Raw genomic sequence first — 15,530 nt, 5'->3', positions numbered from 1 at the left:
TCTTTCTATCAGTTTGGGGTGCTATTGACTTTAATCTTCAAAGGTCTGCCTGCCTGATTTTCAGAAGTGGTGAGCACCCACAACTTGAATTAAAGTTAGTAGGAGCTGCGGGTGCTCAGTGCCCTAAAAATCTGTCCCTATGTGGTGTAGGACCCATCTACCTTAGGCACCACCTCTCCCTATCATTCCTTTATTTCATATATTTTTATCATTGCCTCTCTTATTCATCTGGGCTGTAATGTAAATAGTCCCACTCTCTTCAGTCTCTCGTTATATGGTAGTTTTTCCATTCTCTTAATCATTTCCGTTGCTATTTCCTAACTCCCCTCTATTCTGCTATATTTAGAGGGGTTTCCCTTCACCCTCTCCCCTGGTTCTTGTCATGCGGACAGAAAGCAGAAGACCAGAAGGCTGAAGTGTAGACAATGCAATGTTTACTGGGGTTAGTTTCCAGCAAATGTGTTCCATAACTCTGACGCTGCAGAGCCTTGTTTCCCAGTGTCTAATCCCCCCCGCCTCCTCAGGAGGCATAATTATACCAGAAATGCATGCCCACAGTCCCAGCCCTTACAACTTAGGGTCATGTTCCATTTTGGGTCTGGGGTCTTCATCCCACCTCTTTTGTATCCCATGGCAGGGGTAAGGAGTGAGGTTGTGCTCTGGTCATTGACAGGCATTTCTTTGGTCTGTTAGTGTTTTATACCTTCCCCCCAAACCCCTTTGCCCCTCCCGACTGCTTGCTTGATTTTGCCTTGAAATAGGGGTTGAGGCAGTCTTAAAGTGTGCTCTGAGTAACACTTTAACTGCTCTTATCTATTCCCATTGTACTAACAAATCCATCTGACTAGGCAGAAGCAACATCACAGTGTCTTTGTCCTTTATTTACACATATTAGTATCAGAGTATCAAAAAGTCAAACTCAAAATTCTATCCCAGGCTAACAAATAGACCTATATGCTAACAATTATCTATCCCATTTCTTATCCATCTTAACATTTTTGTTTATTTTTTTGTTCAGCGATGCACATTGAGCAAAGATCTTCATTGTGCTGTCCACACTGATGACCAGGTCTTTTTCCTGAGTTGATACAGTTCATTATGGACCTAGTATTGAGTTTTTCAAATTATTCCCTCCTGCTGTGTGCATTACTTTGCATTTATCAACACTGAATTGTTTTTGCCATTGAGCGTCATATCGGTGATACAGTATCTGAGGCTGCACTTACTGATTGGCCAGCAGGGAGTGCCATGGAGTAATCAAGCAAAGTGGCAAGTTCACTCTTTTTTGGACTATAATACCAGAAAAATGTAGAAACACTGGAAGATGTTCAGAAAAGGCCCACAAGAAATGACTAGAGGACAGGAAGTTTAACTTAAGAAAGATGAAGAGAACTAAGTACACCTTATAAAAATGCTGGGTCTGATTCTGCTCCAACTTACATTGGTGTAAATCAGGTGTGACTCCATTGAAATCAATGGAAGTACACCATTGGGGAGCCAGTATACATGAGAGAAGAATCAGTTCATTCTGCCTTCTCACCCTGCTGTCTCCAGACTTCCTCCTGTCCTGAGCTACAAAGGATAGGAAAACCTTTGGACTTGACTCAAAATTTCTATTATCTTAAGCCCTTTCCTCCCTTTTGAGACCTTTTCATGGCGGTTTCAAGCCTTTTGGGGGTGCCTTGCTCTACAGTATGAAATTGCTGCCCTGAGCCTTAATGGTCTCAGGCTACCTTAAAAATGTCTTGGAGCATTTGGCAGCTGAAACAGGTTACAGCTGCTTTCATGATCCAAAATTGATGTGCTTATGTAAACAGAGGGTTAAGTAATTTCAGAGAAGAAAAGTTATCAAATTTTACCATAGGATTTACTTATTATTACAAAGTGAATCCAGTCAAGGCCAAAGTAGATCTTAAAATGCAACTTTGGTGCTTTGCTTATATTTTCTTCCCCCATTCATCCCTGCCTTTAGCTCTCATATTTTACTCCTCCAGGGCTACACAGACGGTATTTTTCCTACATCCCATATGTCCAAATCCTACATAAAGATGTTTAGCTCAAATGTCATGCATGTGAAATGCTCCACAGCCTCCTTCATAGAAAGTATCAAAAACGTCTTTGCAGTGAGTCATCCATAGCTAAAGAGGAACTGAGGGTCTTGTAGTAATATTAAAAGAGAGAAAGTGGCTCAGAGCTAATGGAGTTTGAGACAGAAGAGGAAGCACAAATGAAAAGTCCCCAACTATTGAGAAAATAGAGGCCATGATTGGAGGGTCAGACCAGTTGTGGATGTCAGAGGCAAGTGGACAAAGTGTGCAGAGCAACCAAGAGTGTGGACCTGATTCACTAGCATAACATTGGTGTAATGAAGTAGAGAAACTCCTTTGACTTCAGCAGAGTAACACTGGTGTAAAACTAGCTTACAGAGAACCAGGACCTGTGTTTTCAATTGAATACAGAATGCGAAAATAAAGGATAATAAGGGTTAAATGGTCTTGCTTTCTGAAGTGAGACAGTAGAATGGCAGCAGTGTTCAGGGCCCCCTGAAGTTTAAGGGAGTAAGGATGTCATTAGACCATAAAAGAGAATTGCAGTTAATTAGACAGGAAATTATTTTAGGCATAAATAAGGATTTCAGCAGCAGCACAATCAAAGTTAGGGTGGATTTTGGCTCTCTTCTGTGGGTAGTGACAGGCAAGATTTGAATTCTGAGGTGATGTGTGGGAGAGGAGGTAAGTTCAGTGTTATGGATGACGTCAGAGTTCTGGCTTTGGGTGCAAAGATAAGCTCTGAATAAAGGAGCATGAAAGCAGAAAGAGGGACTTCATCCCCTTGACATTTCAGCCTTTTTAAAAATGAAGCAGTAGGGAAGTTAGTGTTATAGCCAGGGAATGACAGTCAAGAGAAGCAGTTAGAGAGATCAGCAATTGTGAGTCAAGGGCATTGTTACCTTAAATGTCTTTCCCCATAAAGGTGATGTCCAAGGCTAGAGCTATCAGTGGTGTCAATGGAGAAGAGGAAAGAGCCAAAGACTGAGAACTAAATTGTGCCTTTAAGGCACAGCACTACAGTTGGGGCATACAGGAGCTCCATCAATCGTTTGTAGGATATTGCACGCAATGTTCTTCTGTGCTTGGTCAGCTCCACTAGCTGGTGTTCGGACGGGTGGGGTCTTGGCTCTGTTATCAGCCACCAGTAGTAGCCTAGCAGAAGCTCCACCCTCATTATGTTGTGCGCCCATGCGTGGTGAAGGAGGGATGCTCTTTTGTCCTCTTCCCTATGTAAGGCCATACGTAATATGGCCATGAGTCTTGAGGCCTTTCATACCAATGGGATGAAAAGAAGTAAAGTCTCCATCAGCAATGGAAGTGGAGAGACACTGGCCTTCCTGTCTGATGCATTCAAGAAGATGTTTGCAGTGTTGTTGTAGCTGTGTTAGTTCCAGGATATTAGAAAGACAAAGTGGGTGAGGTAATTTCTTTTTCTGGACCAATTGGACTCAAGAAGTGTCATTGATAGGTAGTACTGAAAGCCACACTGAGGAAAGAGAGTAAGATTAGGGTTACCTAGATATGTCAGAATTTGGGGGGGGGGAAAGTGGTTAATATGCCTCTTTTAAATCTACAGAGGAGGATTCTCACGGACAACCCAAGAGAAGGCGCATTCAAAGGAAGAAACGAAAGAACACTGTTGGAAATCCTGATAATTTACATGGAGAACAAACAGAATCTGGGAAGCATGAGACTCTGTTTCAAGATAATTTACAGCTGCAGCAGACAGGCAGCACAAAAGTTAGCAAAAACAAAAAGAGGAAAATGAAAAAGAAACGACAAAAAGAAAAGATGAAAGCAGCTGGCATGCTAACAAAAACCACTGGTGTGGATTTTACATATCAGCCTGAGAAGGACAACAGTGAAGGAGCAGACTTTAAAGACATATATGAAAAAGCAGATGGCATTCTGGACTTCTTGCAGGCAACACAAGAAATCTATTTTGCTGACAGTATGTACCAACCTTTTTTTTCCCCCCAGTAACAATAACAGCTTGAAATTAGGGAAAAATGTGCTTATTATTTCTATATAAAATGGGCTATATCCATTGCTAGTATAACTGCATTGAAGTCAGTAAGGGCTGCAAGTGCATAGCACTTCTAAAACTCAGTTCCCCTTTTTAGGTCTCTAAATATGCAAATAGGTGCCCAGATGTAAAATATGAGATCTCTGGTTCCCCATCTCTACAATGTGTATAATATTTTATAATGCATTTTGTGAACCTTGGATAAAAAGTGCTAAATCATCCAAAAAAAATTTTTTTCTTCTGTGAATGAACATCCAGATGAATTGCTTGATGTCAGAAACATTCAAATTAGAGAAGTAATTGCTGTTCTAATCTGGGTTTTCTTGTCCTTATCTTCCAACCTACTTTTCTGGAAGCCTCCCCCTTCTCCAGTGTCTGATTCATTTGTGTTGTACAGGGCGAGCTACAATGACCTTCCAACTCACCAATCACCCAGAGGAAATGGGGAAGCACAGTAGGAGCTTTACTGGAGGGCCTAAGGATCTTGTGGATGAGATGCATAGCTGAGGTTTTAGTAACCTGTGATCATTAAAGATGCTGTAGCACCCTTCAAAAGATTATCAAGGTGTTAGATCTGATGTCCTATTATATTCTAATTCAGGTGACTGGGATCAGGTAGATCCCTATTGTTTCAAGTGGATACAATATTCTTCCCTTGTCCTCCTACTAAAGTATCGTTCTATGGCACTTCTGTCATGAATCCACTTCAGAAGTGACTAGTGATGAGTGAAGTGACTTAATTATGGGTGAAGTGATTCCCTGTGCATATTCTAAAGCAATTTAGTATAATGAAGAATGGAACATGCTTTGTAAGTCCAAAATACTGTTGTTTACATTGTTGGGATCCAGAACATAGCTTTAAAACTGGGACATGTAATGTGACCTTTTCACAACTCACAGCTTTGACATTCCTGGTGGAACTATGTGGAGAATTTTAAATAGTTTGCCTGCATATAAAATGTCCATCATAAGCCAAAGCTGTCAGACCCCAGTCGCATAAAATTCACCTTTAAGGTATAGAGCATCTTTGAAAAATGACTGTAAAAATGGCATTTTGGGAATTCATATTTATTTTTTCCTCAATGATTTTCAGATAAAATTTGTTCAGTTTACACGTAAAAAGATGTCTACTCTATTTCAGGTCTGTATACTAAGGGCATGTCTTCACTAGTAACATTATAGCGCTGCTGCCGCAGCGCTTTAACGTGGCTGTGTAATCACCGCACCAGCGCTGGGAGAGAGCTCGCCTAGTGTTGTAAAAAAACCACCTCCACAAAGGGAATAGCTACCAGCACTGGGAGCGCAGCTGCCAGCGCTTGTGCACTGTCTACACTGCCACTTTACAGCGCTGAAACTTGCTGTGCTCAGGGGGGTGTTCTTTCACACTCCTGAGAGAGAAAGTTGCAGCGCTGTAAAGTGGCGGTGTAGACAAGGCCTAAGCCTGTTATATGAAAGCCAAACACAGTTTTTTCAGGCTCATTTATTGTCATCAGTAATAAAGATTTTGCAATTAGAATTTGATTAAATTACGCTCTTGTTTAAATCGGTGTAAATCCAAAGTAACTCAAGTGGCCTTAACGGAGTTACTCTAGAATTACACTGTTGTAATTAGGAGTATGTCTAAATTTGAGCTGGGAGTTGTGATTCAGACCTGTGTACCCACCCAGACACCTTAGATACATACTCAGGCAGCTAGGCCAAGCTGCTGCCTATGCTACCCCAGTTACACTGTTATTTTCATCATGCTAGCTCGAACAGACCTAGTGCAGGTATATCTACACAAGCTGAGACACACACCTCCCAGCTCAAATGTACCCTGAGAGTAGAATTTGACTCTTAGTTAACAATTCATTGAGCCAGAATGGAATCCTGTTCACTTTTCCATAGCTGTGTTGGCTGCACAGTTCTAACAAAAAGTATTCAGACTGTCAGTTTCCAAAATAGGCAAAGCTAAATTCTGTCAGTGATTGACAGATTGGCCCTAACTCCAAAGCTGCAGAGCAGACAGTAAACCCAACATGGACCTGGTTATTCACAAAAGAGAAATTGTCAGGCAAAAGCAAATCTATGTTATGGATTATATGTCACATCTACATATCAAGGTATGACTAACTTGCCTGTTAGGCAAACGGGGGTTTATATATAGATCTGAAATTATGCTGTTTGCTTTTATCACAAACTTTCTCATTGGGTACCTTACCACCCCACTTCCCTCCCCATTTTAGATAACATTGGAAGTCACTGCTTTCAGCATCATTTACCAATGGCCACATTGCATTATACCTTTATATTTCTGTTAGAAAGATTAATGAGGAGGAATCTAAACACATTGCTAACAATTGTTTTTATTAGAAAAGCTAACTTTAAAGAAAGCCTGTCTAGAGAGGGTTATAGGGACAAACCATTCAAAGGTACTGGAATTGGAGAAGTTAGGAGAAGCAACAGCACAGTATGAAAAATCATAGTTTCCTTTCGAGTTTTATTGCATGCTATAATATATATTTTTAAAGCATAAATATTAATACGCAGGAATAAGATAACCGGTTGTCTCCCAAAATGCTTTACAGCAGACCCTCTCTCTATATATGTTTATCTATAAAAATATGTGTGTGTACTCTACACAGACACGTGCTTTGACTATAGTACAGTTTTTTCCTTAGTCCTTCCTACTTTATCATAAATCACAATTGTTTTTATTAGAAAAGCTAGGTGGTGAGTTTAGATTTCTCACAATTCATTGGTAGTCCTATTGGCGTATTCTTTACTTTTCATATTCAGCATCTTCCTGCCTATCATGTTATTTTAATATCTAAGAAGAAATAGGCTGCATGTCAGTACAGCATAGTATTGGTTTTAAGGAAGTGTAAATAAAAAGGAAGGAAATGTATTTTAAAAGTAAAGGTAATTAACAAATTTTCAATAAAAATGGAGAAAGTTCCTACATTTATTTGGCGTTCTTTGTTCAGATAAATCAAAATGCACAGATTCACCTATGAGTTCAGCAACCGTCCAAGAGATTTTACAACATCTTGAATCTCACAGCATGGCTTCCTCAGATGTGACACTTCTACATCAGATGAAATCCCTTGTACTTTTGCAGGATACTGAGAGATTGAAGGGCATTTTGGACCAATTCCAAGAACATTCCATGATGCTGCCTGGTATGTACAGTTTACTCCTCATACTGCTGATGTTCTTCTCAACATTTAGAAATGTTCAAATATTCAAATTTGTCATGATTCTCATACAGAGATAAAACAGTAACTAAATAACTACACAATGGTGAAAGTAAGAGTATTACAAGATTATGAAAGCATCATTCTTCACAAGGAAGACATTAATTTGCCTTTTGGGAGGGAGGGGTTATGTTTGATATTAAACCACAGCAGAGGCGAGTACTGCAAGGTGCTGAGTGTCCTCAGCTCCCAAAGAAGTTAGTGAGAGGTGAAGGCTCTCAGAATTGCATAGGAAGAGATCAACTATTTGAATAGGTTTAGTCCCTGATTCTCCTCAATGCTTAGAATAAGAAACCAGCATTGTGAACTATACCTATACCATTGTATATAGTGTTTTAAAGTGTCTTGAAAAGTAATGAGTAAGATAGTGGTAGTTGTGAGCTATCAAGGTACAATTCAAACTAATAAGTAGTTGTGTCATCCCTGCCATTTAATCTGGGGTGCCCTTTCCAGTGTCTTGCTGCTGTAGTGGCCAGCCTGGACTGCTCACCAGGGCCGGCTCTGGCTTTTTGGCCGCCCCAAGCAAAAAAAAAAACACAACCTGTGGTGCGGCCGGAGCGCGGGTGCAGGGGGGACCGGCTGGGGGGGGGGGGAGGGGGAGGAAGCGGGCGGGAGAGAGAGAGAGAGAAGGGGGCGGCCAGGGCTACAGCAGGGGCGCTGCCACGCATCCCCTCCCGCTGCATCGCCTCCTGCCGCCTGCCGTGAGGGCTCCACTCCGGTCGGCGGGGAGGGAAGGAAGAGGACTGCCCTGCAGGGCGCTCTGGTTATCCGCGCCACCGCCCCCTACAGGGCGGCCGGGGCGGAACAAGAACAAAACAAAAAAAAAGCGGCCGTGCCGCCCTAGGATTGGGCAGAATGCCACCTCCAACAATCTGCCGCCCCAAGCACCAGCTTGCTCAGCTGGTGCCTGGAGCCGGCCCTGCTGCTCACAAACAGCCTCCAGCATGGAAGTCAATCCCAGCTATGTCTATGTGTGCTGCAGACAGCCAGCCACACCTTGATTCTTACCAGACTTAAAAATTACCACAGGGTGACCCCAACACAGTCCTAGTCCCACATTTCCCCCCAGAAACATGTCCTGTACTGCCCAGCCCTCTCCTGGACAATACAAATATATTAAGTCCATTATTCGTTTTAGGAAATAATATGCATACAACTTGTTACCCCAACTAAAACCTCTCCAGTGCATCATCAAAGATCTGCAACCTATCCTGAAAGATGATCCCTCACTCTCACAGATCTTGGGAGACAGACCTATCCTCGCTTACAGACAGCCCCCCAACCTGAAGCAAATACTTACCAGCAACCACACACCACAGAACAAAAACACTAACCCAGGAACCAATCCTTGCAACAAAGCCCGATGCCAACTCTGTCCACATATCTATTCAAGTGACACCATCATAGGACCTAATCACAGCCACGCCATCAGGGGCTCATTCACCTGCACATCTACCAATGTGATATATGCCATCATGTGCCAGCAATGCCCCTCTGCCATGTACATTGGCCAAACCGGACAGTCTCTACGCAAAAGAATAAATGGACACAAATCTGACATCAGGAATCATAACATTCAAAAACCAGTAGGAGAACACTTCAACCTCTCTGGTCACTCAGTAACAGACTTAAAGGTGGCAATTTTGCAACAGAAAAGCTTTAAAAACAGACTCCAACGAGAAACTGCTGAACTGGAATTAATTTGCAAACTAGATACCATTAATTTGGGCTTGAATAGAGACTGGGAGTGGCTGGGTTATTACACAAATTGAATCTATTTCCCCAGGTTAAGTATCCTCACACCTTCTTGTAAACTGTCTGAAATGGGCCATCTTGATTATCACTACAAAAGTTTTTTTTTCTCCTGCTGATAATAGCTCATCTTAATTAATTAGCCTCTTACAGTTGGTATGGCAACTTCCACCTTTTCATGTTCTCTGTATGTATACATGTCTTCTTACTATTCCATTCTATGCATCTGATGAAGTGGGCTGTAGCCCACGAAAGCTTATGCTCAAATAAATTTGTTAGTCTCTAAGGTGCCACAAGTACTCCTATTCCTTCCTTTGTTTATGACCTGACTTCTGCCTGGGCAGGGCTGTGGGGTTTGGAACAAGTGTTAACAACATCATATAGGGGAATCTTATAACTTCACATACAATGTTGCCACACATATTTTACCAGGACAGAACTGACCAGCAAATTATTTTTCAACTGATACTTTACAAGCATACTTTGTACAAAGATTATTACAATAGAGCAGAGATTCTCAACCTATTTATCAATGTGGGTCACATATGCAGCTCTTTGTGTTATGTGGGCCACATCCACACCATATAAAAATACTACCTTTATGGCCCTGAGGATGTCATATGGGCCACAGCTGTGTGCTGATTGGGCCACAGTTGCCCCATAGGCTGCAGGTTGAGAACCATTGCAATAGAGTTTAGGGTGTGAATACAAGGGTGTATTCTTTCCTAGTAGTGCAGTAACCGAGTAAGCGAAGACAGTAGTCGTTGGATACCTGACAGTAACTCTCATAGAGGACTGGGCATTGGAACCTACTATAATTGTATATGATTGTAACACACAAGCCCCCAGTAGGGTTTGGAGCATCATTGTCCTGCCCTGAAGGGTTTACAGTCTGAGGCTATTAACCAGAACTCAGGTATTATTCCCTAATCTTTCAAAAAGTACATTTGAAATGTTTCAATATTTGAAGACCTTGTGGATTGACAGTGCATCTGCATGTGGAATAAAATGCATGTGTACAATAAATGTAAAGAATCATCCTTCACTCTGATCACAGGTGAACTGCCTAAAGTTGGAGCTGGAATTTTAGGGCCAGATTCTGCCACCCTTAAGTACATTGTGTTATCCCACTGATTTCAGAGTAAATACTCACAAAGCAAAATACAACTCGGCATTAATAGGGGTAACAGAATTGGGCCTTTAATAAAAGGCCTAATTCAGCTTCCATTAAGTCAATGAGAAGTGAGAGTTGAGTCATGTGCAAAGTCATTATAGTCACTGGGCGTATGACCCAGAACCCATTGAAGTTAATGGAAATCTTTCTACTGGCTTCAGTGGGCTTTTGGATTAGGCTCACCTTTTCTCTGTCTCTCTCTTTTTGGTAAAACAGAACTGTTGAACAGAATAAGGAAAAGAAAACAAATTAATTTGGAAAAATCCACTCAGAAAATGTAAAATAAGCATTCACAGCAGAGGTGCCCTTTGAAATAAGTATTTTTCCTCTTTTAGAAGACTGAAAACATCCCTGCTGGTGTACAGCCTTATTTATTCTTCCAGTTGATTTTCTCCTCATGTATTTAGTCACTCCTAGTTCAGTTCTACTGTCACTCACACCTATTTTCCACTGGTCAATACAATCAAATTTCTATTCCTCATGTACACCAATGTAAGAGAAGAACCAGCCTTCTGTATTTTAAGTGTTATTTAAAGGCCTGCTCTATACTAACTTTGTAATCACTTTTCAACTTTATTTTTTGAAATCTCAAAGAGCTACAATGTAATGGTAAGAAATTACTTCTGACATAAGGTTTTTAATTATGCATTTATTTTTATAACTTTTAATGAATAAACTTTTTCTTTCACAGTCCAAAAAACCCCAGATTTAATCTACAATAGACAGCTGATAAAAGCAGAGAACCTTCCTTGTAGCTATTACAGAAGTTCGCTGCCTCAGCAAACTCCAGCTGCTCATTACAGAAACGCTATTCAGGAAGATAAAACATGAGTACTTCTTAGTAACCCCAATATTTCCCAAACATGATATCTAAATTCCATCAGAACTTGCTCATATGATTCTCTTGCCTTTGTTTCTGGTGTGTGTGTTTGTTTTTTTACTGGGCCATGATGCCCTAGAATAAAGGGTCATTCCTCATTAACTTCTTGAAAGGAGAACAGTTTTTATTAGTATTAGCATAGCAGGGAGGCTTATTTTTGCAAAACAAACCAATTCTTTTTCCTGTTTCAAGAAGCAATATGTTAACAAAAGAACCCCTTTTTCCTGTGGTTATGATTCAGCGTAAGACACCTGGGTCAAATGGCTAATAACTTGTGTGGGTATTTTTTCTTTAATGAAGGATGTTGCAGTGGGGAGTCATGAAGAAGAATGAATAAGTCTTTACGCAGACCCTCTCCTTATACATAATAATGTATCTTCCTCATCTCTGAACTTTATAATGGTGTTATTGCTTTACCCTGTTATTGAAAAGATAATTGAATAAAGCATTCATGTGGAATTCTCTTCACACCTTCCAGAACATTACTGTGATTGGGAGGTATCGTTCAACAGACAGAAGGAAGAAAAAAGAAAAGAAGAAAAAGGAAATGTACATTTTATTTTAAGTTCTTGGTTCCTATTCTTTGGCAGAGCATGCAATGGTGGTGGTAGAGATGCCAGGAAGAGGAGAGGTGGGAAACACCTCAGAGTTGCAGGGAGAGGACATGGCAGAGACTTCTTAGAACAGTGAAACTGTAGAGATGCGCACTTCAAGCTGTCATTCTCTCTCTGGCCCTTAGGCCTTCATACCAAGTGAGGAAACATACCTGAAAAAAGAAGGGGAAATCCAGGATGCCTATGATTATGTGGTGCACTCTAACCAATCTAGAGGTGGTCCCCTAGATCACTCCAGAACCAGAGGAAGGGGATTGGGTGGGCAGACTGATGGTGAGCAGACTGACTCCAACGTGAAACTGCAGAACTGGAATTAATTTGCAAACTGGACACCATCAGATTAGGCCTGAATAAAGATTGGGAGTGGTTGGGTCATTACAAAACCTAAACCTAATTTATCCAATACTAATTTCCCCCTGCTGTTACTGACACCTTCTTGTCAACTGTCTGAAATGGGCCACTCTCATTACCACTTCAAAAATTATTTTTCCTCCCTTGGTATCCTGCTGTTAATTGAATTGTCTTGTTAGACTGACCTCACACTTGGTAAGGCAACTCCTATCCTTTCATGTATTTATACCTGCTCCTGTATTTTCCACTAAATGCATCTGATGAAGTGGGTTCTAGCCCATGAAAGCTTATGCCCAAATAAATTTGTTAGTCTCTAAGGTGCCACAAGGATTCCTCATTGTTTTTGCTGATACAGACTAACATGGCTACCACTCTGAAACCAAAGTTAGAGGTGATAAAAAATTTTCATTTTAAAAATAAGATTAAAAAATGGCTATTTTTCTAAAAATATTTTTGTTCATTTTCAAAATTAAAAAAATTGTGAAAATGTTTGCAAGGAAAACCTAACATTTTTCAATTCTTTTGAAATTTTTTCACAAAAAATGTGTACCATTTTCTAGCCCTCTCTACCCAGAGTCTTCCATACACCTGAAGAGGGTAGGGATAGGGGTCAAATATAAAGGAATCTCTCATAGTAGAAGCTTCACTCACCTCTTCCAGAAAGCGTGGGAAACAGAATGCTGCTTGTGAGTCTACTTTGGAGGGGAGGTTGGGCTGCTTCATGTCACCTTATTGTGCATCAGACAAAAAATGGTCTGTGACTAGAAGATAAAGCTTTTATATGCTGTTGGGAATTGCAAATTTTAGAATGAGCGATTCTTAGTCCTAATCCTAACAGTGTGTTAAGAGCATAGGTAATTATCCAATAGAAAAATAATGTCATTATTCCCTGATATATGACCTCATTCAGTTTCTACTCATTAGCCCTCTTCCCTTGTCTGTTAACATTTTCTCTTTGTTGGCGAGTATCAAGTCTAAAATAGACTCCTCTCTTGTTGCCTAGGAAATTATCACTCACTAAAGAGCTGAAAGCTACTTTTTGCTGGTTTTCTTGGAGAGATGTCCCCTAAAAATATTTCGTTTGTGTTTTGCAGGCCAGGAAAAGTAATAGTTATGCTGTGCCTACGTACAGTACATATGCCTTCAAATTAGTACATATGCCTTCACAGTGTTCAAAATAATATTTTTTGCAGAGTATTCATACAAAAGGAAATAAAATAGGAAAGCTGCATTAAAATGACTTTATAGAGCAGTCTTAAATGTGATAGCACAGCAATAAGTACCGTAGATATACCTATCAAAATAGAGTTAAATAAATGGGAATCTCTGTGTTAAGGCTGAAGCTCTGGCCATACTGTGCTTTTAGGTAGTTGCACATTGCTTAGCACAAGCTCAGGTGGGGCTCTGAGTGCTGCTGTAATACAAATAATAACGAATAAAGGATAGGTGAAATCACTCTCCATTCAGAGAATACCTAAGGAAATGGTGCAGATCACAGACTGTTTCAGCCTCAACTATACACTTGTGGTTGTGTCATTTTAATCCACTTTTCATTGTTGATTAAGAAATAATTCAGTGGTTGCACTGAACAGTATAAGGCCAGAGTCAGCCCTGGTACAAGCAACTAATCGCCTATGAAGAGTTGCGCTTGCTTATTCCGGGAATGAATTAGGTCTATTGTCTTCAAATTTATATTGGTGTCTCAAACTCCAAGGGTTATTTTGTTTTTCTTAAATGCTAATGTCAGATGAAAACAGATGTTTATACGGCTTTTCTTTAACCTTCATATATTTGATTGCTGAAAAATACCACAAAAATATTTCAGGAAGAATTTGTTTTTTTCTTTTCAGATCATGCCAAGATAATCTCTTCTCTGTTCCACTACTGGATTACAGATATCCTTCCTGTGAAGAACAGGAAATAAAGCATGTGTGTGTGTCCATCTGTGTAGAGTTAAAATTTAATATACAAACTGTAAGCTGAATAGCGAATGTTCAGAAATAGCAGTGTACATGCTGTATATTCAGCAAGGTAAATGAGGTATTTTTCATATCATTGACTTCCTCCAAAAGACAATGGGCAATATAAAAGTACTTTGATTTTGTATTTTGGTTGGTTGGGAACATCTTACATATGGGCATGCATCAACCAAATCATTTAACATAGACCCTGAATCTGTTTGCACAGTTGGACCTGTGCAAACAGATGCATCTTTTTGCCAGATTAGGGACATATGGGATGGTTTCTAGGTGCTCAAACCCTTTTGATTCAAGAGTTACATTAAACTGAAATGTTTATTGGTAATTTCTTTCTAGTAAATGTGGTTCTTAGCTATTATTGTTTACAGAGTGTCAGAATGTATTCTAGGTGGAATTTATAACACCACCTATTGGTAAGGTAGCCCAACACTTCCTATATAAGACCCTTTTTTTAGTTGTGTTTAATTTTGCCAAACTTTAATCATTTGAGCTGAAATTTTCCATGCTGGGTGACGCCGCAGGCTGACTTTTTTGGAAAGTTCAGCCACAACAGTTCCGCTGTTTTTGAGAAAGACAAAAAGGAAAATAAAGTTGTTTTTAAAACTTTGAGAAATCTCTTTTCTAACCATGCTGTTTTATTAAAAAATTAAATAATTTAAAATTGCATATATAATTATAAATGTATTTAAAAAAAATTCGGATGATCTTTTCTTTAGAAAGCTCTAGTAAGTTCCTCCATGCACTGTAGCAGGGACTTGAAATTTGGCAAGGGCTGGCATTTGTGTCAGGGATGTGTCTCTTGTGGTCATTGTGAAAATCTGTCCAAATCTGGCAAATCTGTCCAAATCTTTGAAATATACATGCTCAGTAGAGATTTTCTAGAGTTTAATAGCTACCATCTCCAAAGATTCCATCTCCTCACAGTTCCTGTGTGTGACTGGTCTGTGCCTGCTCCCTCCAGCCCAGAACTACAGGGTGAAGTCTGACTTTCCCTGTAATGGCTACTCTGGGCACGAGTGGAGCTGGGTACCAGAAGTGAGCGCGGGGAACCTGTCTCTCCTGTGCCCTTAATAACCCCCATATTGGCACACAGGCTGGGAGTGAAGAGGGAGACTGGGACCCAACATAAGGAATATGAAGGGATGAGACTAGGACTTACCAGTACAACTTTCATTCAGCCCCCTTATGCATATACATTATGATAGTCTTTAATTACATGATCACATACTGTTTTTTCCACAGGATCCCACCTCATTCAGTGCACAGGATGGACCCCTCTGGGGGTCAATCAAGGTGGTTTTGCAGAAGTGGGAAGATGTGCAGTGAAGGAAGCAGGGTATTGTTGAAAGAGAAAGGATTGCCTCCTGGTTAAGGCAGCTGAATGCTGCCCTGAAGAACTGGATTTTATTACTGCCTCTGCCACAGAATTCTTATGCTAGGCAAGTCACTTAAATCAAACTTTTCACA

The 15,530-nt window shown here is 40.4% G+C and overlaps 1 protein-coding gene across 1 annotated transcript in view; it reads left to right on the top strand.

Moving 5' to 3' along the window:
* ERICH1 (glutamate rich 1) overlaps nucleotides 1-14,595 on the top strand; it is a 120,128-nt gene extending 105,533 nt beyond the window's left edge. The window contains exons 4-6 of the mRNA XM_065401284.1: nucleotides 3,628-4,002; nucleotides 7,044-7,238; nucleotides 13,935-14,595. Of these exons, the coding sequence (XP_065257356.1) occupies nucleotides 3,628-4,002; nucleotides 7,044-7,238; nucleotides 13,935-14,008 (644 nt within the window). The 3' untranslated portion in view covers nucleotides 14,009-14,595. The remainder of the gene's footprint in view (nucleotides 1-3,627; nucleotides 4,003-7,043; nucleotides 7,239-13,934) is intronic.
* Nucleotides 14,596-15,530: the final 935 nt, after the last annotated feature.

Source organism: Emys orbicularis, chromosome 3, assembly GCF_028017835.1.
Source record: "Emys orbicularis isolate rEmyOrb1 chromosome 3, rEmyOrb1.hap1, whole genome shotgun sequence".
Taxonomy (NCBI): domain Eukaryota; kingdom Metazoa; phylum Chordata; order Testudines; family Emydidae; genus Emys; species Emys orbicularis.
The sequence above is the reverse complement of the archived record's forward strand: the minus strand, read 5'-3'. Positions and strand labels throughout refer to the sequence as shown.